Source organism: Anopheles coluzzii, chromosome 2, assembly GCF_943734685.1.
Source record: "Anopheles coluzzii chromosome 2, AcolN3, whole genome shotgun sequence".
In the NCBI taxonomy this organism is placed as follows: Eukaryota; Metazoa; Arthropoda; class Insecta; order Diptera; family Culicidae; genus Anopheles; species Anopheles coluzzii.
In genome coordinates, this window is record NC_064670.1 from 122284045 (window position 1) to 122309829 (window position 25785).

The window sequence follows — 25785 nt, forward strand, 5'->3', positions numbered from 1 at the left end:
TCATAATAACCTTTTACCGTGTCCAAATGCGCTTTTTCCTCGCCCTAAATGGGTGCCCATCTTTCTGCACTGTTTGCTCCAACAAACAATCATTTGTAACAGTCTTTTAGGTCCCCTTTTTGCGAGCAAATACATTGCTTCTGTCGAGTATTCTCGGAAGCTTGGTGGTAATTTTTTAATATCAGTAATATTCGAAGCAATTGTGTTCCCTCGCACACCATTCTCTCCCGCCTCGGCACCTTTACCCATTATGATTTGCTTTCTCTCGCCCGACCCGGATGATAATGGACCCACGCAGTCGCGCTTCTCCGCATTCCGCATTCGACGCGACTGTTAGTTATTGTTTGGCGTTTCCTTTCTCGCTCGCTCGCTCGCTTGTCCAAAGCAAACAAATGAATGGCAAAGGCACAGATGAGGGTAGAAATCTCATCAAACGAATGACGTAAACCTGGTACGCACGGCCGGGGCTGGCGACAAACAGTCCCCCGCTGTTGGGCGGTTGGATTTGTGCTGGATTCTGTGTCGTCGCACCGGAAGTAGCCCATGATAACGCGCCCAACCAAACAGCTTGACAGCTCCAAACAGGAGAGAGAGAGAGAGAGAGAGTGAAGGAGCAAACGAAGGGCAAGCCTGGTCGAATATGGCCTTGGGGGGAGGTGGTGGTGGTTTTTGGACACGAGATGGACAGAATTCTGGTGGCGCCACCGCCGTGGTAAATGACAAAAGCGAACGAACGAAAATGAAATGGATGCAAGAAGAAATGGGGCCCTTTTTTGCTCTGTGTATGTGTGTGTTGGTTTGTTTGTTCCCTGTTTTCTAGGGATCTTCGTCGCATGATTTCTTGTAAGCCGTCACCACCACCACCACCACAAACTTAAGCACATTTCCATTAGTCGAAGTGGTGTGAATTGGCGTTTCCTGCTGCTGCTGCTGCTCGTACCTGCATTGGGATTCACAGCTTCGAAGGATTTAAATTTGCTTCACCTGGCCTCACTCTCTCCCAATGACATGATGATATCCTATGGTCCTTTCTCCGCTCTCTCTGTCGCATACTCATACATAAAAGCATCAAACCAAACTGTGGCGGTGGCGGTCGCCCTGCGGTTGTGCGACTGCGGACCGGCGACGGAATGACTGATTGCTTTCTGCGCAAATGAAAACGACGGGATGTATTTAATAATAATTACACTGCCGTCTGCTGCTGCTGGTCCCTTTTCCCCCCAAGCGGCGCGGTGCCAATTTTATTCCCATTGGCCGTTGCCAGTTGGATGGTGCCAACAAAGAGCGACACCACGAGCACAAGGTAAAGGACGGGCACGGGAAAGACAAGCGAAAAAGTGTCCCGGAAGCGACAAAAGTGAAAATAATGTGGAAGAAAGTGTCCTTGGCAAACTTTCCTTCGGTGCCGACGCACAGCAGGTAGCCCAGCCAGCCTGCCACAGCGCAACAGAGGCTGACGCGTACCGTACGCAAACCAACAACATGCAAGCCCCGCAGGAAAGGTTCAATCTCAGCTTTGCGCTGTCCCCATGTGCGTTGGCGGAACGAATTAAGCTGCTTTCCATTTCCCGTTACCCCTCGCGCTTTCGCTGACACTTGTCGCGTTTCAAAGGGGGTGGAAAAAGCGGGAAGGTACCGGTGGGATGGAAAGGAAATTAAAAATGATAATGAGAAGCATAAGGAAACGCGCTTTGAAGAGAACGCCCCTCGCCCCCCTTTCAGCTGTTTCGTGCACATTCACAACACACGCAAACGAATGCAAAAAACAAGGGAAATCAAATGTAAATGTGTTCCTTTTTTTTACAAATTGAAGAATCGAGCGCTTTTCTCGCTCGCTGTCTCTGAGTTCCGTGATGCATATCGAAACCGATGTTTGTGAACCTTGTGGTGTGTTGGGTGTGGTGAGACCAACAAACAAAATGGGAGTAAATTTTCCCACTCATTACACCTCTAAAGAGGATGGCAAAGGGACGCACCAATCAATCCCGTCTTCGCGTGTTGTGGTTTTTCCTTGCCGTCCGTCTTGTGCTGTTGTGGAGGAGAGCTGATTGTTGCGCTGATTTAATTGGTTGCAAGTGAGCTGGAAAACGCGTTCCGTTTCTGGGGATGGCAAGAAGCTTTAGGGTTTTCCGGGAAGAGTTGGTGTTGTTGTTTGCAGGATGATTTTTTGTCTCCTTGGCCATGGTATTTCGTTTGAAAAGAACGAAACGCCAACCGGAAATGGGAACAATTTTGTAATCAAATCAATTAATCGCTCCCGCTTTTTTTTTAGAGGTTTTCCATCGTCTTGAAACTCATTGGAGTTGTTGTTGTTGTTTTCTCCTCTCCGAAACAACCGAAAATTGGTAATGAGAACTTGTGCTGGAAAAGAGTAAAGTTTTTAAGGTAAAACTTCTTCCTTCCTGTGTCACTCGTCTCAGCAACCCCCCGATGGTTGGACGAAAACGAAAACAAACACACACACAACAAAACTTATTCGATCTCGCAAAACAAACCCCGTTGCCGAAAGCGGGTAGATAAAGTAGATAAATTGAAACAAATCTATCCGAGTGCGGACGTCCTCCCCGCCGCCCTCTGCACTGCGACGACGACTTGAGCGAGCTTGGCAGGAAAAAGTTGACCCGTTTTCCTCATCATCCACAGTGCCTGGTTGGCCCCATTTTGCCTCACTCGCTCTCACTTTGCTTCATTCTGATTGTGCGATAAATGCTTTCCCAATCGGTTGGATCGCTTTCTCTCTATGTGTGTGTGTTTGTTGTTGTTGTTGTATTCATTGGCGTAAAAGGGAAAAGTTTCGAACCGAAAGGAAATTACTTCGTTTGTACGTAGAAGCGGCGAGCAATTTCGCTCGGGCAGGCCGGGAGGTAGAGAAGCAAAGGAAAAGTCAAACAAAATGCGCGAATCTCGTCGAAGGGTGAGCAAAACTTTTCGCTTAAATTTGCGTCAACCCGTGCGACCAAATTGGCAGACTCGTGGGAAATAAAGGGGCAGGAGGGGGTAGAGGAGTATGTTTGGACGCGTTTTTGGTGTGTTTGAGGGAAGATATTGATCGCAGATGTTGTTTGGCTTCTTTTTAGTGGGACAGAGCTGTCAAAATATTGATGCTAGTTTTGCGCTGTTGCTTCTGAGCAAAGGCAGAGCAAGAAACGGCGATGACGTCGTGCATCAATACAGCTTAGGCTGGCATTTATCTTGTTGTGAGATTTAAGCTTTTGGCATAAAATAAAAAAAAAATAATGATTTTTACAGCTTCAGATGCTTTTTATACGCCAATGGCATACAAACTGGACCTTGTCGATCATTATACGCCTAACAGTATGCAATGCGCACAACAAATGTCTGTTTATAAACATTTTGAGTACTGAACAATGTGAAACTCTCACCAACTTCTGTCATAAAGAAGTTTGAGCGTTGAAATTATGTAAAATAAACATTTGTTTTCCTGTTGTTGACTTTAATTCTTAAAGGTCACCTACCGGGTCTAGCCAGTTTCTTTGGGTGTTGTGCGGATGAGTCTCTGATATCCAGCGAACTCACACTCACACACAAAAGCCAGCTTATCGACACTTTGCGAACGTTGGCGTATCTCAGCGGAGGAGTAATTTGCCTCTTGCTGAGGCATTTGGTCCGAGCTATTTCTGTCTCTCCATTTACTCTCTCCCTCACTGTTCCTTTTTCTGTGCCCCTCCACACCCGCCGGAATGCTTGCTATTCATGGTGGAAATATGCGAAATGATGCGCCCCCTGTTTGATGCAATTTTCGGTTCAAAAGCAAAGCAGGAAGAGACTGAGGCTGGAAAACCTTACGATACAGCTTAACAAAAAAAAAAGCATTCCTTTGGTATTGCTAAACACCAATGAGAGGAAAAACTTTCTTCCCCTTGGTGGGGCAAACAACAACAACAAAAAATCGCCTCATTGAGGAAAGAAGTGTTTGGGGGAAAAAATAGCGTTTGTGGAAAATCTCGTTCACAATGATGCTTTTTTGTTGTTGTTGGTGCTTTCTCCCCATTTGCTTCCCATGGTTGGACGCAACTGTTCCTTCCTGTTTTCGTTTTTCGTTTTTGAATGCTGAGCACAGTATTTTACGGGGGGGCAAAAGCAAATTTGAATAAATGGCATTTGGAATGCGGAATCAAATCGATTTAAGGGCGAAGCGATTTCAATGGCCGCTTTGGGGTGGATCGCTTGAACTGCAGAACAAAAAAAACTTTTTGTTGTGAACAATCTACGGCAGAGACGCGCGAAAGAGATTTGTGTGCGATTTGTGTGAGGTTAATTAATGACGAATCCGATCCAGATTGGTGCGCCTGTCGTTAACGGAGAGGACGCTGATTTTTGCCGTGATTAATCGGTGGAGATCCTTTGTCAAAGTGGGAGAGACTCATATTTAAATTGAACGACTAAATCACTGCTTGTATTCGTAACAAGCATCCAAGTGTTGGCAAGCCTGCAAATGAAGGATAAATACAGCCAGTCACAAAAAGTTGTCAAATAAGTGCGATGGGAAAAGGTTACATATCGTTATCCTAATTTCACCGTTCGTTGAGTTCTTTCCTTCCCGGTGCACGAGCAGCAAGCAAGCAACCAAGCAAGAGTCAACATCGTTCGAAACCTCGCCCAAAATTGGTAAATAGAGCCGTTTAGGACATGTTGCCTTCTTGGAATATTGCTCGCATGTCGAAGACGCTTTTCCTTTTCGGCTTGCGCCACTCCCAAACACATCTCGCAACAAGAACACAGAAGGGATGACAGTTATTGCCAGTTCGTCGAGCGCAATTTGAACATGGGAGCTTACGTGGAAGCCCACAGCGCACCGAACTGCTGCACAGGACAGTACTCCACACACACACAAACACACAGAGTAGGTGTAGGTTTGTGCCGTTGGCCAAGTACCCCGGAGTTGCCGTGCCCGAAATTACAACCATCCTCTCCAATCGAGATGCAGCTGCGATAGGGAAAAGACATTCACAATATGAAACGACTATCTTTCGCTGAGTATCTTGGGTCCGGGCAATTGGGTGGGTTGAAAGACTGACTTCTTTTTCCTTTGCGCACTGTTTCGTACGGATGCTTACAAGTCGCCAAAGATACGTCCAAAGCACAAGGGATGGCCCCAAACGAACATTTGCAGTGGCAGAAAGAAGCCATAACAGCAGTAGCAGCAGCAGCACGAATAAACAAAGTTGAAACGGGTCCAAAAACTCGTGCTGACTCCGTCGTCGACAAGGATACGCGAGAGACAGATAAATGTGTGCCAAGGGCAATATTTTTCCATCGCAACACTTTTGCACACACACACACTGGGTGTATCGTCGCCGTTCTCGGGTCTGCACCGGACCCGGACCGGAGTCGCGTCTGGGACGCGGTACTGGTAGAGCTGAGTAAATTGAGTGCACGACGGCGAGATAGTTTAGACATCTAGTATCCTACCGATTCCGTACCCAATGGTTTAGATGACTCGTCGCTAGCGTGTGGACAGAACCGAAAAGGAAAAACGTTTTCAATATTCCTAAAGCGTCCACATAGCGCACCCTGTCAGAAAGCATGCACCCGCAAATGGGGGAGGCGGGATGGTGAACGAAGTTTTCATTTTTCAATATTTATCAGCTGCACTCGGAACGGATCGGAGCGAATTAGAGACTTGTCTTGTCTACGGGGCAATAGAAACAAAATGCGCCGGCGACATGCTGCCGCAAGGATAAAGTTTGATAATAGAGTTGAGCGGTTGAAGTTCGTGAGCGAGCATCAGTCAGCCAGTGTATCAAAATGTGCGACGAAACGCATTTCGGGAGATGGAATGGTTTAAGTTTTAATATAAATCAAGACAAATTAACTTAAAAGTTTGTCCCCATCTCGGGGTGAGCGTGAAGCAGGAGAGCAAGCAGAACTCATATCTCTCTGAATCCATCAAGCATGGTTCATGATGCTGGCTAAAGTTGTAAAACATAACAGAGAAGGAAAAGATAATAACCACGTACAGTTTTTGTACGAAAAATAGCCAGCTCATCTTCAAACATCCAAGATTTTGAAATTAAACAGAAACATTTATAGACAAAAATTGCATAGTTTTAGGCGTCTTCGTACCAACTTTTTAAAGTCGATATAATAACGCCTGAAGTTATGCCATCCGCGTGACATCATGTTCTGTTTTCAACCACACAGCTCACAGCACTTATTTCCTGCACAATCTCACTTGACAAGCATCGACAAAACAAATCAACAATATCTGACATCTTTTTTATTACTCCCGCTGTGCGCTATCGTTCTGTCCGCACCCGTGCGAGTGTGTGTGTGTGGGTTTGTGTGGATTTCCGTTCAGAAAAGTTTTAAATTTAACTTCGATTCACTTCACCACCCATATCTTTGCGAAACAAACGCAGCACGAGAAGCGGATATGAGCAACCGCTGGGGAAAGGGGCGTGCCATTTTGTCTAGCTTTATTACTTTTTAATGGGAATTGACATGGAGAAAAATATTATTGCTTTCAGCACGGCAGATCACGGCAACCCACCCGGCTGCTTCTTCACTTCGCCCGTGAAGTGAATCCCTTGATAAATCTCTCTGACAAAGCTCTTTACAGCGAACGCAAGGATGTGTGATGCGATCGGACATGTGTACATCGATAGCCCGTGGACCGTTGTTTGGCGATTGTTGTGGCCACTAGACGATTAAAAATTTAACGACTCGCCTCGGTTCCGGTACGTTGATTCCATTTTCATTCCCACTGCCAACGCCAAGCGCAACAATAGCGGCGCCATTGTGGAACTTTTGCCGGTGCGAGTTTTTTTGTTCGTGTGGCGTTGAACGAAACAAAAGTTTGCAATAAGAACTTTCAGCCCGAAAGTACTTACGGAAAAAATGAATTGTGCCGGTGAAATGGGTTCAGATTCACAAAGAAAATTGTTTCGCATACGTGAAAAAAGTTTCCATAATTCTTTCCACTCCCCAACGGTTATGATACTAGCGGGTTTTTTGTTCGGGGCCTGGTAAACCGGTGAGTGATAAAATTTACTCTAATTGCTTTTTCGTGTTAGGGGTTACGGCTGTTTCAGGGCTGGACAGACAATGGTGCTGGACGGTCCATCAAGAGGGGATCATCAGAAATTTCGGACAAAATGTAAGATTGGTCCGACAGAAGGAAAAAAACCCTCGCAAATGCACTAACCACCCAGCCAGCCAGGCAGGCAAAGCCGACAGATAAGTAGATTTCAAGGCGCGAAAAGTTTTTCGATCGTAAAAACGAGATTTTACGATCGAAGCGCGATGGGATTTCTTACGGCAAACAGTTTTGTCGCTGTGTTTGCTACGGCCGCCACAAAAAAGGGGGTAAAAGTGCACTGAGTTTCGGTTTGCCGGTTGGTTGGAGCTGGCAGGAGGATGATTAGTTTTGAGGTCATTTCCCCCTCCCTCTCACTCTGCTCGGCCAAGAGTTTAACGTTCAATATTAAACCATTCGTGATTGGCTTTCGATTTGTAATGGGGGAAAAAGAGATTTTTTTATCGTTTTATTGTACGAATAGAGGGTTCCAATAGGTTTCAGAAAGTTGTGGTCAGAGCAAATGGGATTTTCATGCTGCATTGATTGCTTGTTTGAGGTTAAAATGGATTGAATTTGAGTGTCGTTAAAGTGCAAACAAAGGGTGACATAATGTCTTCGTTACAAAGTTTTGTAAAGTCAATTAATATTTTAACAAAGATACGCAAATAAACACACTCATCGTAACATTTTGAAAAGACTCGTTCCCCATTTTGAGACTCAAACTCACGTCTCCCGTGTGATAGTCCTGCACTCATGCCACACTACTGTGAATCAGTCCATCCTGCCCTATGCTAAACTCGTACCATAACACGCCAACCGTACAAGTTCTAGGATCGTTTATCAATTAGCAAAACTATTTCAGCTTTAAGCATTGAAAGTCACACTGGCACATTTGTCCTTCCCTGCACTTTCGCCACCCTTCTCCGCTCGTCCCGGGGTTAGAAATGTGAAATTAATTAGCATCAGCGCACGATTCGATGCCCTCGTGAGAGCTCGTCCTGGAAGGCAAACCGGTCAAACGAAGGAGAACAATTTAATTTGTGCCATGTACGACTTACACCAACCCTCGAGTGTCTCTACTACTTACCCCCCTCCCAACACCCCCCCCCCCCCCTCTGGGACAGAGGGCAGCAAATATCAAAGCAACTGCTGCTCTGCTCCACTGGAACGCTGCTCCACACTGCACTCCGTTATTTGGTTTGTAATTGCTTGGTAAATTTGCTGCTGCTGCTGCTGTTGCAGAGGTTGCTGCCCTGGGAAGATGGTGTAGCATCACCGGCACGGCATTTCGATAGTGCTGCTGCTGCATCCGACATCAACGAGTCGTCCAGATCGGATAGCTGCGCAATGGAGAGGTTGTGCCGGAACGGGCGCGGTGACGACGGGAGCGTGATGTTTTCTGCAAAGGCATGAAAGGAATCGGGCAATGAATACAAAAATATAACTGCAAAGGCCGAGGTGAAAGGGTATTGACAACTTCTGGTGAGCTTACAAAAGAAGTAGAAACACACACACATGAGCTGAGGGTGCTCTCTTGTTCCTTCCTTTCCCTGCTCTCCGTGTTACGAGTTTAGGGGTAATTTACATTTTACTTGTTCATTTTAGCCATCAGCGCGTAGAGACTCCTCCTGAAGACATGCAGCATATCATGATGAGCGACAGTGTTCCCTTCCCTTCTTTTCCACTTCATCCGCTTCGCACACACACATGCGGAGAGAGAAAGAGAGAGATAAGTGGGTTTATTCTATTCACTAGCTCAACGTTCACAGTCTGCAGTCGACCGTTCAGGGGAAGCGGCACGTACCAAAAACGCTGCATGATGCGCGCTTGACGTGACGGAATTATGGCTTCAGTTTAATATTTCGCGCTCGCTCCTCTCGGCCAAGTGCCCGTGACATGGAATGTGTTGTTTTCACTTAATTTCAATCAAGTGAAAAACCAACTGGAACTACTTACACACCGGGGAGGAGAGGTAGTCCTTGTTGTTGGTGGCTTACGGCGAGCATGGGAGACAGCCACTTCACCCAGATAAAACCCCTCAGAGCGTGCGCGCGGCGTCCAATCCACTAAATATTCCAGTCACAAGTCATACTGGGCCTGGGCAGTGGTGGTGCGTTTTCTTTTAAAACAATTTGCCTCCCTCTGTCCCTGTCCCTGTCCCTGCCTGAGCCAGTCAGAGCTAGTTGGGAAACGTTGAAAGTGTCACGAAGCACCCTCCAGCAGCGTTGCAGCGACGGAATGGGACCGAAGTCGCTGTCGTCGTCGTGACCTGCATGACTCTTGCAGCGCGCTTCTCCACGGTGCTCTTTACGGCAAAAAAAAAGAATCCTGCCCCGACAGATGACGTTGTGTGTAAGCTGCTCAGCGTTACGGGCAACATAAGCAACAGCAACAGCAGCGGGTCCCAGACACACACACAACCCCTCCTCTCATGCCCTCTTTGCTGCGTTGTTTTGGTACGTTGTTCAGATGGAGCTTTCGCCGCAACGAGCCACGGCCAATCAGGGAAAACCACCCCCCGGAGACAGGGATTTGCGCGAAGTTCGGGTTTTTCTTGTCCTGTTTTTATTCCCCCCCCCACCCTTTCCCTTACTCCCACTCTCTACCCCTCACACATTGCATTCTTCGCGCGTACCGAGGCCGCATCCACTCCCGGAGGGGTTCAAAATGCGAAAGTGAACGACACACACACACACAAAAAAAATATTTTAAATTAAAGAAAATTCAATTTAAAATTGACAAACAGCTGCGAACAGCTGCGGCAGGGGGGAAAGGGAGCATAAGGATGCGCTGGGGGAGCGTCGGTAGCGGTAGCATCTCGGGTGGGATTTGGGATGAAACACATGCGACAACACTAGATATGAAATGATCCACCTCTTTTCACCCCGCACGCTCTCTCCCTCTCTCTCTACCGTGCTCCCCTTTGGGCAAAAGGCTCGCACAAACATAATTCCTCACACCAACCTTCTCCTGGACGCGCGCTGTCGTTGTCAGGATCGCGTCAGGGTCCCGAAGTCAACTGCAAATAGTGTGAAGATGGCGCGCGCGCCAAGCTTTTTTTCCTAAGAAGGAGCAACATTGGGGATGACTGGTGGAGGTGCGAGGGGGAAATGAAAACGAAAACGTAACAATATCAACGCGGGATTATTTTTTTTTTTTTGCTCGCGCGCGCCCTTTCCATCCAACACATACGCGCGAAGGGAGGGGGATGGATCGTCACGAACAAAAAGCGCGCCACACACACACACTGGGAAAAGGAAAGCAAAGGAACGCAGTAATAGGTTGCTGGCCACGGCGGGAAAGCGCGGCAAAGGAGATAAAAATTCTGATGACTTTATTTTAGTGCGAGGCAAAGATCCCCTCTACGGTAAAGGCGTTCAAAGGGGGCGTTTTAGGTTGCGTTCGTGAGGTTTCTCTATAGCCTCCGCGGGGCAAACGAGACTTTAGCCCACCCCCTCCACATTGAAACACGTTGAAACGTACGTACGGGTGTGTGTGTGTGTATGGGTTGGTATAAAAATGAGAAAAGATTCAATTCACCGTCCTCTCTCGGTGCTGGAGTTGGAAAGAAAGGACAGCATAAAGAAGCTGACAGAAAGGATCCGCCGACGATATGGAGAAGAAGGATGAAGCCCTCCACTGTCACGATGGTCGACAACCCCCCCTCGCCGGTGTATATGTATCCTGCGGCCCATTTTACCCGAGTAATAGTTCACTTTGCTCGGCGGCTGTCGGTGTGTGTGAGTCGCACGTTAGAACGTACAACAGAAAGCTTTGAATACACATCGTTCCATTTCTGGGAAGCAGGAACCAAAGTGCTTTATGCTTGAGCTTCATCACCATCATCTCGCGCGACTCCTGTGTCCGTGTGTCCGTGTGTATGTGTGTGTGTGTCCTTAAACAGGTACGACAGTGGCGTTATGAATGCACGCGAGACGCGCACGAAGGAAGCGGGGAGCAGAAGCATAACATTTGCGTGCCCGCTTTCTTAGTCAGATTAGGTTAGCCGCTGGGAGGGAAGCGAAAGATAGATATGGAAAATTATGATGATTTTTTCCCCACCACCTCCAACTGTGTCCCCTGGTCCCACACACACACACACACACCCTTTTCGAGGGAGTTGGAAAAGGCGAAGGACAAGCAAATGCCATTTGCATGCTTTGCTCGCGTGGACCTTTGGCAAGGGAGAGAGAGAGAGCATCATGGCTAAAGGTGGAGATTAAGTCGCAAACCTTTCAGAAGGTGGGGTGCTATACACAGAACACACATCGCGTTTTGACCCACTAGGAGAGAGAGTGTGAGTGAGTGAGGAAAGGACAGCAGGAAAAATGGGTTTAGATCTCCACCGTGGCTGCTCTGGAGTGCGCAAATCCGTCACGCGGGTGGACCGAGTTTTCCATTACCTGAATAGGATGCTCTGTAAACCTCCGGTCCCGGTCCGGGTATGATGAATGTGGTCGGAGTGTCACGCGATGAAATGAAATCACTGTGTGTTGCAATGCAGCGTGATGCGTTCATTTTTCTTCCCCCACAATCTTCCCTATTTTAGGTTGGCGAGAGGACGGCTTCTTATGCACTTCACTCACTCTCCCACCGGCAAGCTTTTGCATGGATTGGATGTTCCGATTTAATTTGGAAAAAAGGCGCACTCGACCACCCGGGTCGAGTGGTGGCGCGGCAAAGCAGTGGGAGAACTTTTACGATGAATGTTGTTGTTTCGCTTAACAAGTTTAGGTGATTACATTTAAATTCAGTTAGCGTGGCACCCCGGGCGCCACTTTCGATTGGATTTGGAGTGTATTTTTATCATTTTTAAAGGAAATGGAAAGCACTCGAACGGCACTGGGGTGTAATAGAACCAGAATAGCGTTAGTTTGTAATGAAAATTGCATACTTTAAGGCGTTTGGTATCACTCTACGAACAACTTTATCATTATTTTTACCATATAGTGTATAAAGCGACCACTCCGGAAATAATCCATCGACATTAAATTGCTGCAAAAACAGGAGGAAACCCGCACTGCATGAACAAAGCTATCGCCTTAATTGTCGCAAAATGCAATTCAATCCCGAGCGGTAATTTAAATTTCTTTCATTGTGTTTCAACGCAAACAAAGCTGAAAATGAGTGAGGGAAAAGGCAGCAAACCCCCAAAAGGTTTAAATAAAACCCTTTTTGACACTTTTGCGTGGAGCTACAGCCACAACAAAAAAAAAAGAAAGAATCCCCCGCAGAAGCAAACACGACATCGCTTCCCCAAAATAATGCCATTACGTTGCGTTGGGCTGGTGTCCAGTAGTTTCGGCGTCCGGTAAATGAAGCACACTGCCTGCTGCTGCTGCTGCTGCTGCTGCTGCACGTGCAGTGTATTAAGTGGAATAATTAAACACTGATTGGCCATTATCCACTCGAACGCAGCTGATGGACGGGTGGATCACGTGTGATCCGGGCCTGTGCGCTGCGTTGCGTCACTGTGTGCTGCCCATCGTCCAGCGGGATTTTCGGGCGGGAACCTGGGGTAGAGATTTTAATTTAAAAAAGATTTCGCACAGCCCGTTTTTCGACCGGGGGCTGCTGCTTTTGGGACTGAGTGTATATGTACATTCTTTCTCCAATTACACAGCCCGCACAATGTAACGTCGTGGGGGTGTGAATTTGATTGGCATTGCAATGGAATGGTTTTACGGCGGGGGGAAAGAGCTTATTTTCCAATTCCCCAAAAGCGTTGCAAGCAGGGAAAACAAATAGTCGTGTATTGCATTCGATGAGAGGCATTTCAATCTTCTCTCTTCACACTGGTGTGTGGAAATGGAATATTTTAAAGTTTATACCACGCCTTCCGGAGGCTAGCGGTGTTCTCGCATGCCTTTGGCAAACATATTTTCGCACCCAAAATCAATAATCAACCTATCAGCGGCACCGTTTGCCGCGGAACATTTGACTCCAGCGCCCACAAGTGCATGTGCAAGCGTGTTTAAGATTTGCTTTCTAACTCCATCCACTGAGCTTTGCTAACAATCAACTGTCATTCGTTCCGGGAAGAATGATGCACCCAGTGCCCACAAGCCACACTATGCACAAGGGATTCCGCTTACCCGCCTGTTTTTTTTTGTGGTGGATCCCTGCGCACAACTTTATCTCGCTGCAATCACTCACAACTTTGCACCGCGCGATGCGCGAAGAAGAATCTCTGCCGAAAGTCTTGCGCGTGGTGACAAAACGACGATTCGCGGACAAACTTTTAAACCACGTCAAACGTGCGAACCCAATTTGGCGAACCGCGATCCAGCGGAGTCAGGCGGACACATGATGGAACGCCGCTCTTCCGAGGGCAGGGTTTGGCAAAAAGGGGGTCTTTGGTAAACTTTCCCAAACACTTAATAAGCTTTATAAGAACTGGGAAATTGGTGCAGGAATGTAAATAGAGCAGTTCGGTAGTACAGATTGCATAGTTTGGGGCGCTTCCGCGTACAATTCTATCTTGCTTGCTTGTTTGCATTCATATCGAACATTAGCTTTTCTCGAACCCTGGCAAGGTTCTGGAAGACGCTGAATCAACTCGAATGTATTTATTTTAGCACACTACCGGAACCTTCCCCTACTCTTATCCTTATCCTCTAGCACACCAGTCTGCTCGAGCGTTCCGAAAATAGTTTTGCCGCGAATGAAGAAGTGTCGCGTCCCGCAACGTCCCACACAACCGTGCCCTCAGCGCAGGGACGAAACATAGTTTCGCGAGAAAATTCCTATATCGTCAACACCTTTCCTCCATTCTCGCACGCGGATTTCGGGTCTTTCGGGTTTCAGCCACAAGAGAAGGCAGGTAATTAGGAGCGATTGCCATGAGCCACCACCGGGTTGCAAAACCCTTTCCGCGAAAGCTACGATAAGAGTGTGTGTGTGGGGGCATCCTCTCCTGGCGCTACCTGATTTTCGCAGAAAAGGTAAATCCTTGCTTTCTGCTGCTGCTGCTGCTGGATGAAACTTTTCCGGTTAGAATTAAGCACGGAGGATGGTGCTTCAGTTTCGTGCTTGGGTCGTCTTGGCAGCATTACAGCGCTGGCGGGAGGGTACGGTAACGCAAACTTCCATCCACAGTCCCGGGATGTTTGCACCAAGATCGCAACGCTCGCAGTCTACAATGCGGAAGCGAATGACAGCACCGTGTTACATCGTGTTCACCCGTTGCAATACTGGCTGGGGCTAAGCTTCCTCCGCCGATGGCAAAACGTACAAACGTGCGCGCGGGATTCTAGAGCGAATTTAAGGTTTTGGTAAAAATGGGGAAAGCACAACATGAAACGCATACGTACGTGCTTTGTTTTCGCACACGCACGCTCGAGAGCATCAAATTTAAACTTAATTAAAATTCTTCGATGAGACAATATTTTGCTATCGAATTTTATCTTTTCGTAAAACCATAGTGGAACCTTTTTGGCAATCGTGTACGCGTGCAGATAAATTCCATACCCTTGTGGCTCGTGCACAGCGGGAGGGAAGAGCTCATTACATCTGTGCTTCATGTGTGTGTGTGTGTAATGAAGACACGTCATCTTTCCGTCTACCGTTTCAGCAGGAAAAAAAGGTGCGTTATTATTTTCATCATAATTTTCTGCGCCCATCTTGTAATGAGCAAAACATTCCTGGAGAGCTGCTGGAGGGGCACGGCTGTAACGGATATGCTACTACATCGCTCCACAACACATCAGAGGCCTTGTGTTCGTATGTTCGTACACCGCCCGAGGGTGACCTCCGAAACAGCCCCAACGCCAGTGAACATTCTCGAGCAGGCAGACCCGAGAGTATCGTGATAATGGTTGTAAATTTAATTAAAATCTTCTCCCAACCTCGTGTGCATATGTACGTGTGTGTGTGTGCTTGGTAGGTAGGTGCCTGGGTATGTGAAAAACTGTTCCCGACGTAACGTGATTGACTCAGGGCGAAAAGCTCACCCACTCAACTGCCTCTGAGCAAATTGTACGCTGAGGCTTTAACCTTCCCGGGGCTCTCAATTTTCGGGTAAAAGCCTGCTAGTCTTCACCAACTCCCGGGGACAGGAACCCCCCCAGCTAAGGGTACGGATTTCCCAAGAATCCTTTTCGGCAAAGAGGGGGGGGGGGGGGGGAATGCCTCGGGACCTTTTTGTGCTGCGCCGGGAGAAAAGCCCCATTTGGCGAACGCAATAATGAGCCAAAAACTAGACGCCGAATCATGTTTACCAAGCAGAAGATTAATTTTGTGACCGTTCTTTGGAAGAAGCAAAAAAAAACATGATTAAATTTTCATTCGATTGAAGTTTGCCACTACCAATCTGAGTGTGAGGAAAATATAATCAAACAACCCAACATACCGTCCAAATAAGTTTGCTTTGTTGTGATACAAATAAGAAAGCGATGGAGTGTTTTTGCAGAATTCGAATCAAGCTCCAATGCGCCTGAATTTATGCAGTCGATGATTTGTAAGGCTAAAAATCCTATTAGATTGCTTTAAATGTATGATTCAGACCGAATATTAAACCATTCCAACCAACTCTCTCTGTCTCTTTACAGCCCATTCAAAGGCTTACGCTTGATCCACCCAGTTACTGTTGCTGCTTTTGGCACACCCGAGGCGATAAATCGGAATCATTCAATGTAACCGAGCCACCACCATCATCATCATGCTCGAAACAAAATAAGGTAATTACAGTTTCGTTTTGCTCCGTTTTTGCTCGGTGTATTTAAATCATTTCCAGGCTGCCAGGATTATCAGAGAAAAACAAAACAGCACAAAAGGCAGGAGGGAATCAAAGCCAAAGCCACCTGTGCTCTTTGATGACGAATTGCACTGGCCCGGGCAAATAACGCTCTGCTGCCACGATGGAGATCGTTCCATTCCATCGACCGCTCAATGCCATCGACAGGTGATGGAAAACGTTCGGCAAACATTGGGCTGGGGGGGGGGGGGGGGAGGGAAACAAATGAAATTAATCAACAGTGCACCTCGCGTTTTCCATATTCTTCAACCGTCAGTATCAGACGACGGGAGAGCGTGAGAGCTTTTTTGTGCCAATAAATTCGCATCCCTCTTATCCTTTAATACCGATGAAGCTCGGGATCGTTTCCCCCTCCCCCCAACCCCCCCTTTTTCTCGTCGCGTTTTTACCTTCAACCCAAAACGGCTGGCAAGTATTTATATGCGATAGTATTTATTTGTGGTCTTTGGGTCTGCTCCTCCAGCATTTTCCAATATTTGTCCGTTTCATACCGTTAGACTGTTTCACCTTTTACCCTGTTGTGCAGTAAAAAAGCGTAGCTACAGCAATGAGCCAAAAAAAAACAGCGCTTCTTTCTCAATCTCCCGAGGATGCTTTAACTATCGAAACGGGGAACGGTTTGGAAGCGCAGGACAAAGCAAGCAAAAAACTCACACGAATTGGTTGCATCTATAGAATTCAGGATAGAGATTCGCCCCCCCCCCCCCCATCCCACCCCTCTACGCTAGCAGCGGATTACACGAACGAAACGAAAGGATTTATTATTTAATTTATAGCCAACGAATGCTGCTGAACTGGAGCTGGAACCGTGCAAAGTACGGAACGGAGTACCACCACAGCGCAGCGGTCCGAACAAGGTGAGACGAAACGGGTTCGTCGTTTGCACCGCGTACGCCGGTAACGCTTTTGTGCGATAAAATTTGCGAAAGAAAGAAACCGTGGGTTGAATTCGGCAGCAAAAAAAAGCACAGTTTTAAAAACTGTACACACACACACACACAGTTAATCCGCCGAACGAAGGAACGGATTGTTTCTGCCAGATTCAATTTTTCTCTTCCTCTGGTCCACGCACCCACACATCTCGCATGGAGCGTAGTTTTTAAACAAAAGGTTCGCAACTCTGGCGGAGGGAGAAGGGGGTGTGGTTTTGCTTATCGCGCGGCATTATCGCGAGCTTATTTTCCTAAGCTGTGCGCGCTGTGTCCCGCGTTGTTGTATGACCGGTAGCAGATTGCACGAAAAGCGGGAGGTAAAACACTGCTTTCACGGTTTCCTTTGTTTGGTGACAAAAATCATAATTCTAATAAGCCCCAAACCCTCTTTTGGCAGTTGTCCGTTTTGCTTATTTTGTAATGTTTGCTGTTGAATTGAAACGGTCATGCAATAATGCTTATTGGATTTGCTTTATGAGATGATACGAAAGTGAGCAATATTTGTCTTAACTTATACGTCCTCTCGACATAGCACAATGATATGATTAAAATATTAAAGACAATATTTTCTGGATTTTACGCTCTTTTGGAGTAATTCATCACATTAGGTCAACTAAAGCTGTTGATTTACTTCTTATTCGTACACTATTTAATGAAATTTAGCTTGCAACCACCAAAATCTGAACGTATAGCAATCACAAGCATCCTTTTGCATACCTTCAGGCGCTTAGCAAAGCAAAGAAATTCAAAACGAGAAATCTTCGCCAATAAAAAAGAATTTCGTAGCCATCTTCTTAAAGAGATAAACGAAACACCATAGAACTCAGCCATTGACCCCTCGCTTATTTACCCATTTTATTTCCTTTTTCTCTCAATCTCCCACCTTCACATTCCTTCGCTTTTCTGCAGTATACTTATTAATAGCATCACTCAATGGGCAAGCAACAGCAAAGGGAAATCTGATCCCATGCCCACAAAAGGTGGTGGAAAACGCCAAGAAACGCACTCATTTTCCATGCAGCGTCGTATCGAATTTTTCCCTTGCGCATCAAACCACTACAAAGGACTTTAGCTACTCCTCCTCCCACACCAGTCATTCCATTTCTGCTCTTTGCTTTCTGCGCGCCTTGCCTTGGGAATGGGAATTTTTGCTTTGGCAGTTTTGTTTTGTTAGGAACCGACGAGAATTGTTGCCAGTCCACAGGACAGTCGGATGAGAAGAGTAGTAGAAAAACTAGGAGCATTATCGTGGCCGCACTGTGCTTCCCTTCATCCCGCAAGGCGGAAAAGCTCACTCCTCCGCTCCGCAAAACCACTTTGCTCTTTCAATTTCACTGCTTGCTTTTGCCGTTTCCGCGTTTGGTTTTGGTTCATTTATTGAAATTTATATTATTCGACCGAGACTTATGCCGCTCACTGTGAAGCCTCACATTTCTTTTGTGTGTGCCCATATCGTGGCGGTGGATTTAAATTCACGCTTTCCCCCCGCACAACACAGTTGCCAACTCGCTGTGGACTCGCTCTGTATCGTGCGGAACAATTCTTTCCAACCGATTTTTTTTGTGTCCACACTTTGCATACAAAAGCATACAAATTTCTCCCCGCGGAGTGGTGGTGGTGGTGTGTGCGCACGTGAATGTGATTTTCTCGTTTGCTGAATGTAATCCCCGCTTTCCCCCTGTTGCTTTTATCCAGCTCCAGCACTTCGTGCGCTGGGGGTGAAAAAGTAAAATTCACCATCACTCCCATCACTATCGTAACCCTGTAAGAAGGGCAAGGGATCGTGTTTTTCACCAGGTACACACACACACACACTCCTGGAAAGTCAAAAACTCACTTCCGGCAGCCGTGAGGAGCTTTCGGGGTGAGTCGATTCCATCCCATTGTTGTACCATCATCATCATCAGCCCCCCCCCTCCCCTCTCTTCACACCACCATCTTCATCCATCCTTTCCCAAGCAAAAGGGGGGATTCGCATCACTACGCTACGATTAATGTTCCTTCAATTGAATATTTAAAATTCAATTTGTGCTAGCGCGCACACACACACACACTACGACCAACCATGACGGCGACGGCAACGATGACGAAGACGCCAACGACCATCGTTCGACATTGTCTCGTTTCCCTTCCCCCTGTCCTCCTCCCTGTCTCCCACACCCTGTGGGGTACATTGATTTTCCAACGCGAGGGCGTATTTTACGTGGCACGTTTTATTTTCATCTGTTGCCCGCCAGGAGCGAGTCTGGGTCGATTTTTTGTTGTTGCCCGGGCCGCCTCCCTTCAACCACCGTTCTCCAATCGTTAACTCGTCCTTGTGTGTGTGTGTGTGTGTGTGAGAGAGAGTTAGAATAAATTTCCATGGACCAAGTCAGCGCTTTTCACAAAAGAACGATTTCTTCCGGCTGCAAATTTGTGGCAAAAGCGAAAGAGAACGAGTGGCATACAAATAATTTCAAACGAATTTTCCCTCGTCTTTCCCCCCTTTTCCATTACCCCAAGTATCCGGGGGGAAGGTTAAATATTTCCAATCGTCTGACCGAGACCGAGTGAAGGTTTGAATATTATTCAACAGTAGCTCCACCACCCACACCGGCAACAAGCAGCGCCAAAATTGATCGTTGCAGCGAAATTAAACCACAATTACTTCCCTACACTCCACACACACACCCCGTCGAATCCGGTTATCTTGGTTTCCGCTCGCACACACCCACACACACACACACACCCGTACCGCCCAGTGGAAAAGATTAGTTAATGCTCTCGTCCAATGCTCTTACCCCGGTCGCCTTTCGGCTGCGGCGGCTCCAGGGCCGGCAGGAAAAACACTGAACGACCCGAGATAAGGCCGCCTTCACCCACCCACCCGTTCGTGTTAGTATTGGTTTGCATAAGTTTATGGTTTAAATTAAAATTTGGCCCGACCTTGAGGGCTGAGGGAAGGTCGGCAAAAGAACGTGACGGTGGGGGAAGGTTTTTTTTTCTTTGAAGAATAAATTGGATGATTGTGTTTTTTTTGGTTTTATGAACGCATACTGTGACACAAAAAGGCCTAAAAAGTAAAAAAAAAAAACAGTAACGAAATACAAATAAACAGTTTGCATACCTTTAGGCGTTTTGTTCAACGTGTTGCATAACTTCCAATTTGGTTGGTTTCTTCGCTCGCTTAGTGAGCAGAATTTTCTTCATTACACAAAATTGTTACAATGATACGACCCGCACTGTAGTTGCAAACTCAATAAAATACATTCTCTCTGTCTGTATATATCTCTCTCTTTCTGCCTCGTTACATCATTCACACAGGCTTGCGGAACGAACGACTTTGCGGTTAATTGAAGCCAGTCAATATGGCGTTAGTTTCAGTTTTACGACCCCAAATTCCATCAATGGCAACACACATACACACACACACACAATCTTAAAATCTCAGCCGTCATTTTATGACTCAAACTGCATTTCCCATTTCCTGCCTCTCCCCCCTCCACACCACCGCACGCGTAGTAAGAAAGTCCGCGACATGGCACCATTTATCTCAATTACCTTTAAGTGAAGTGAAATTAAACTCATTCCACACCGTTTGCCCGGCCCGGAACGGAACCCGGGGACAATAAAATGTTGAAGAAAAAGTTCACCCACAATCGACGGCCCGCAGTCCGTCGCAAGCTATTTCTTTTGGCGTTTTCCCCGTGGGCGCTTTCGAACTCCCGGGCCCAGGCAAATGAGAAGCAGCCTGCAAAAGGCAGTAACAAAAACCCGTCATGGCAGTGTGTGTGTGTGTGTGTGTGTGTGTGTGTGTGTGTGGAAAGCGCATACACTTTTCCTCCCAAAACGCACGAATTGGCCTCCTCATCATCCAACCTCCCGCACCGTTCCCTCTCGCATGCCGTGTATGTTTCAAAGTGCTGTATCACTCGATTGTAACTTTGTTCCGATTCGTGCGCTTACGCTGTGTTATACATGTAAGAGCGTTTTTTTGCTTTCTTCTCCATGCTGCCATTTTACGATCTTTGAAAGGAACAAGAAGAACCTTCCTCGCGACCTTCCTTTCCTCCTGCAAGGAGAAAATCCCATCCCTCATTGACAGATCGGGCACGAGAGTGGTGCGTGATGCGGACGAAACGAAGCGTTTCGCACACATTTTGCTTTCATTTTCCAAATGAACGTTTTTCCAAAATCGAAAAGAGACTAACGGGGCAGAGAATGCGATGGATGGGGAGGGACCATTTTCCTCCCACACACGTGCACTCCTGACGGGGGTAGGGGGTCGCAGCATGGGAGAGCGAGAGGAAAATTGCCGCAAAAAGTAGCTCGTTGTAAACTGTCTGTGTAGTACACGTTCGGATGAATAAATTAGAGTAACGAATATCTTGTCTCCCTGCCCACCCAACCCACTGAGGAGTTTTCACCCCTTTCCATGCTGCGCGGGTTACTGGTAAAAACGGAAACTGGTTCGTCATTTCCGCTGGTGCGCCCCCCCCCCCCCCCCCCCTGTGCCACCTCACCAGCACCACCACCACCTTCAAAAAAAGGGCCTGGGCCGGGGCTTTACTTGCAAGAAAAATAGCTTCCTTCCACACCAACCCCGGGGAAAGCCCGTGGCTTTACATCGACAAGTAGGATTTTTCAGCATTACTTTACGATTCCCTCCCCCCGTGCACGTCCCTGCTCCAGCCTCGCCAGTTTCTTCACCTCATCTCCACCTGATTACTGAGCATATTTTATGCAGATGATATTTGGCCCCATCCACCGGAAAAGCCGAGGTTTTCGGCTAGGAGAAAGGAGACGCAAAGCAGCATCATTCTCCCACCCGCCCGCGCCGATGATAATGATAATGATGCCGGATGAATGCTGGTGAGTTGTGGGACTACCTCTGCATCGGCGTGTGTGTGTGTGTGTGCTTGTGTTTATTTCGCAGCACGGCGGCGAGCTCCAGATGGGTTGGCCGAGTTGTGTGTCTTTGTGTTGAAAAATGAAGATTTGAAGCTTTCGGGCATCAATCGAGGAAATTACCTTTTCGGCGAATCGAAATCTTCCCGGGCACGAAGTTTACCCCGGGAAGGATTGGCCCGGGCCGAACAGGATGAATGCCGCTGGAAAGTGGGGAAAACGTGGAAAGCGGAAGATCGTTTTTATAGCCCGCCCGGCCACCCTTGTGAAGAGGATGTGATGGGGTTAGGCGGGATGAGGCCGCTGTATGTATGTTTCCTGTGGCTTATCGAAGTAGAAGGGGATGAGAAGGTTTCCCCCGCCCCCCGTCCGGAAGTTGTTTTGTAGTAAAAAATGTGCAAATTGTTTCTTCTTTTTGTTGGTGGTTTTTTGAGGTTTGGATGGGTTGAGATGGACGCATTTTTCTATCTTCTCTCCGGTAAGCGGCAGTTATATCTGTGTCTGTTTTGCTGTGGTGGCCATTGAATGGAGGTAATGGATTGATAGGGAGGGAAAGTTTAAGATTTATGAAAGATCAAAAGTAACAGAAACAGTAAAAAGAATCATCTATTCCTCAGCATTTTTCAATAGTTAAGTAGAAGATCGACAAAGAAATAATTTATTGTTCTGGGTTCAAATGAAAAGCAGCACAAAAACACGAAGAAACTTAAGCTGTTGCTATGGTTTTGCATACAGTTTTTATCGCCTTTAAATGAGAGAAGAACATCCCTTAATTTCAGTGTATTTAACAGAGATAATCCATTGGTAAGGTTGTTAAAAACACAGCTTAAAACGCACCCGGCGTGGAATCAAATCTTGCATGAAGTGAGTCCTTCAAACACGTTGCAGAATAGAGCTTTTACATGAAGCTAGTGAATTTGGATCAGGGCCGGTCTGGTGGTACAGTCGTCAACTCGTACGACGTAACAACATGCCCGTAATGGGTTCACGTCCCGTGCCCCCATACGTAGGACTGACTATCCTGCTATGGTAACAATAAGTCAAAGAAAGCCAAGCTCACTTCACTAGTGGGTACAGGCAGGCCTTGACCGACAACGGTTGTTGTGCCAAAGAAGAAAGAAGAAGAAGAAGTGAATTTGGATATGTTTACAGGGCTGCTCAACGAAATTTGAAGGATCCTCTTTACTCTGAACTGAACGCCGAAACGAAATTAAACTGGGGAGTTGAGGACAACCTCTGAAGAGACCTAAAACCAAAACCAACCCCATACCGGTACTACCCACACTGGTTCAGGAACTGACCATGACCTCATGCTGGTTCTGGATCTAATGCTGAACCTATACCAGTCCAGAAACTGATGCTGAACCTATACCATTCCTGTAACAGATACTAAACTCATTCAGCTTAGGAAGGCTTACGTTTTAGCACAATTTGCGCAGTGATACATAAGTTATCAAAATATATGCATTTATGTGACATAAAGCAATTCAAAACAGCTTCAACCATTGCAAGAAAAGACGTTTGGAGGAGCTTGGAGACAGAAAAATCATTGCCAGCCCCCATATTGTAGCCCGAAATCGAGTGTTTTCCATCCAAAGGCTCATTTGTGGCCGTCTTCAACTCTCAACGCTGTACGCTTTATCTTTATCACTATCATTTTCTCGTTTCACTCTCACATCATTGCAAACCATCCTAAACCCGCTTCTTCTACTCCTTCACATCCCATGATGTACGGCTGGAAAGGATGATTATCGTCCATCGAAAAACGACCTGGGCTGAGGCAAATGGGTTTCGTATGCAAATCATGAACCCGCGCACTCATATAAACCCCGAGCCCCGTGTTGCAGTTTCGCCGGAGCCCGACCACAATCAGAGAGCATCGCGGCACACACCGTACCGCCGCACCACCACCTCCTCCTCGAGCGGCATGTGGCCATTAAAAGGCACCTCGGCATCCCAGCCGTCGTTTGGTTTGGTTGCGCGTGTCCGATCGGATCTCTCTCTCTCTCTCTCTCTCTCTCTCTCTCTCTCTCTCTCTCTCTCTCTCTCTCTCTCTCTCTCTGTCTCTCTCTCTCTCTCTCTCTCTCTCTCTCTCTCTCTCTCTCGGCTACCGTCAAAGTGTCGTGTTCACCTTCTTCCGTCGGCTTGGTGGCGGGCGCTGATTGTCGACTCGGTGGCAAGATTGCTTTATTATCGGTTTGAAGGCTTGCCAAGACGTACTCGGTTAGTGTGTGGAGTGGTCTCCCAAGTTCCCCGAGGTTATTGCGGCCTTTTCCCACCGGGTGCTTCTCGGCGCTGTTTCCGCGCTGGCCGGCAAAACAGGACTGAACAACGGGATGTGAGTGTGTGTGGGGGTGTGCCTCGGCCGTAGAGAAATTGCCGCCACCGTGGATTGGAATTTGATTCCGCTGGGCCGAATGATACGATCGGACGGGGCGGCCGTCACCGTCGTCATCGCTGTTGGCACGGGAAATGGGCCTTTCCCAAATCGTGTTTCCATCACCGACAGAGGACAGGTGATTAGAGCGCGCGATAGCCATCGGGCTCGGGAAGCTCGCAGTGATTGAGGCATTTTCGTGCGAAGGATTGGCGCTTCTGGACGAGATTAACGTTCGTGCTTGCAGGTCGGACGCGTGTGTGCCTGTGTGGAATGTCCATAATTGCCGTGGCTCCAAAACCGAGCCAAAGAATGCCCAATTTGATGACCTCAAAGCGAGAGATTGATTCGGGTGGAATGGTATTCGCATGCGGTTCAGTTACATCGGTCGAAAAGTGAACCGATGCTTCGCTCAAAAGCTCCACCAAAATCGAATGCCTGAAATCAATAGGTGTATTTGCTGGGAAGCTAAATTCTTCCCCCATATACACACACATAACGGGGGCAAAGGGAAAAGGGGGTCTCTAATCAACGGTGGAAAATGTAATCACATCGCTCGGTCGGGTGAAAACAAAGCTACAAAGCAGCGCGCTGCCAGCAGGATGGATGGAAAATATTTCAACCCTGTTTTGGGGGGCTCTACAAAAATACACCAGCACATAAATAGGCGAGCGCGCACAACTCACAAGCGCAATTGCACGCACGGTTTGCCGACAAAGAATGCATTGAATCGGACGGCGCGGTGTGTGCATTCGAGTTTTGTGCAAAATGGACTGGTGCGCTTTACTGCACGAGGAGTTGTGCACAGTGCGTCTCGGCTCACAAAAAAAGGGGGAAAAGGCTCACATTGGGCAATCAGTTTCCATTCTGATATTTTTTATAGTTTAATTGGTTTACATCTAATGAATTGCATAAAAAGGACTAGCAAAAGACAAATGGGTACTAATAATACATAAATATTGAATAAAAATAACAATATCATGTTCTAAAACAAGGAAACATCCCAAAAAATCGACTTAAGGGGAAGAGTTGCTTCGCTTGCAAATGTTGAAAAATTGTTAAGAACATAATAAATTTACAAAAACAAATAAGCAAGCTCATTTTCTTGCCACTCACTGTAACACTTGCACACGCATGAAAAGCGAGCGAGAGCAAGCATAAACGCGATAGCTTCATACATACTCAAACAGCGCACACAAAGACCGAGGCCGAGTTATGGCTCTTTGTGTGTGTGTGTGTGTGTGTGCCGCTGGCTCACCCTCCCCCAATTGCTAGAAAGTTAAATATTCCGAGAAAAACGGGGATCTATCATTGGGTGGAAAATTTCCAACAAACGGTTCCGCTCCACCCTCACCGTCCGCCCCACTTCCTCACCGCTCCAATTCGGAATGTATACGCTGTCCTCGAGTTGCTCAAACGTAGATATCGTTGCTTTTGCCATTTTGCGAACCCGGCAAAGCGAACCGGCCGATGCACATTACCTCCATTATCGGGGGTTTCACATGGCCGTACACACACACACACACACACACATGCTCAGAATGGAGTCTCTTCGGAGTGTTTGAACTTGCCAACCGGTACACCAAAACAAAATGCTGGTTCCAAACGATCCGAACTGCCCCACCCACCCATTTATCGAATATTCGCCCACTTCGCCTCCCCACTGGTCTGGACCGGGCTCTGTGCTTGCAGTTTCATCGCATCATTGTTCAACAAAGGTTCGCACAATTCGCAGTCGAGAGTATGGGAAAAAAAGAAATGGACAAAAAAGCGCCAACAAACACACAGACAC

At 47.2% G+C, this 25785-nt stretch overlaps 2 protein-coding genes across 11 annotated transcripts in view; one reads left to right on the top strand and one right to left on the bottom strand.

Annotated features, from left to right (window-relative positions):
- Positions 1-25785, top strand: part of LOC120949832 (glucose transporter type 1) — a 176955-nt gene that overhangs the window by 24346 nt on the left and 126824 nt on the right. The window contains exon 1 of one of the 10 annotated variants that reach the window (XM_049605453.1): positions 15608-15720. The exons of the other annotated variants lie outside the window; for them this stretch is intronic. The gene's annotated coding sequence lies outside the window, so the exon portion shown is untranslated. Of the gene's footprint in view, positions 1-15607; positions 15721-25785 lie in introns of those variants that run through there. 10 annotated transcript variants of the gene reach the window in all.
- Positions 8156-25785, bottom strand: part of LOC120949833 (uncharacterized) — a 40945-nt gene continuing 23315 nt past the window's right edge. The window contains exon 10 of the mRNA XM_040367386.2: positions 8156-8441. Coding sequence (XP_040223320.2) covers positions 8233-8441 — 209 coding nt within the window. The 3' untranslated portion in view covers positions 8156-8232. The remainder of the gene's footprint in view (positions 8442-25785) is intronic.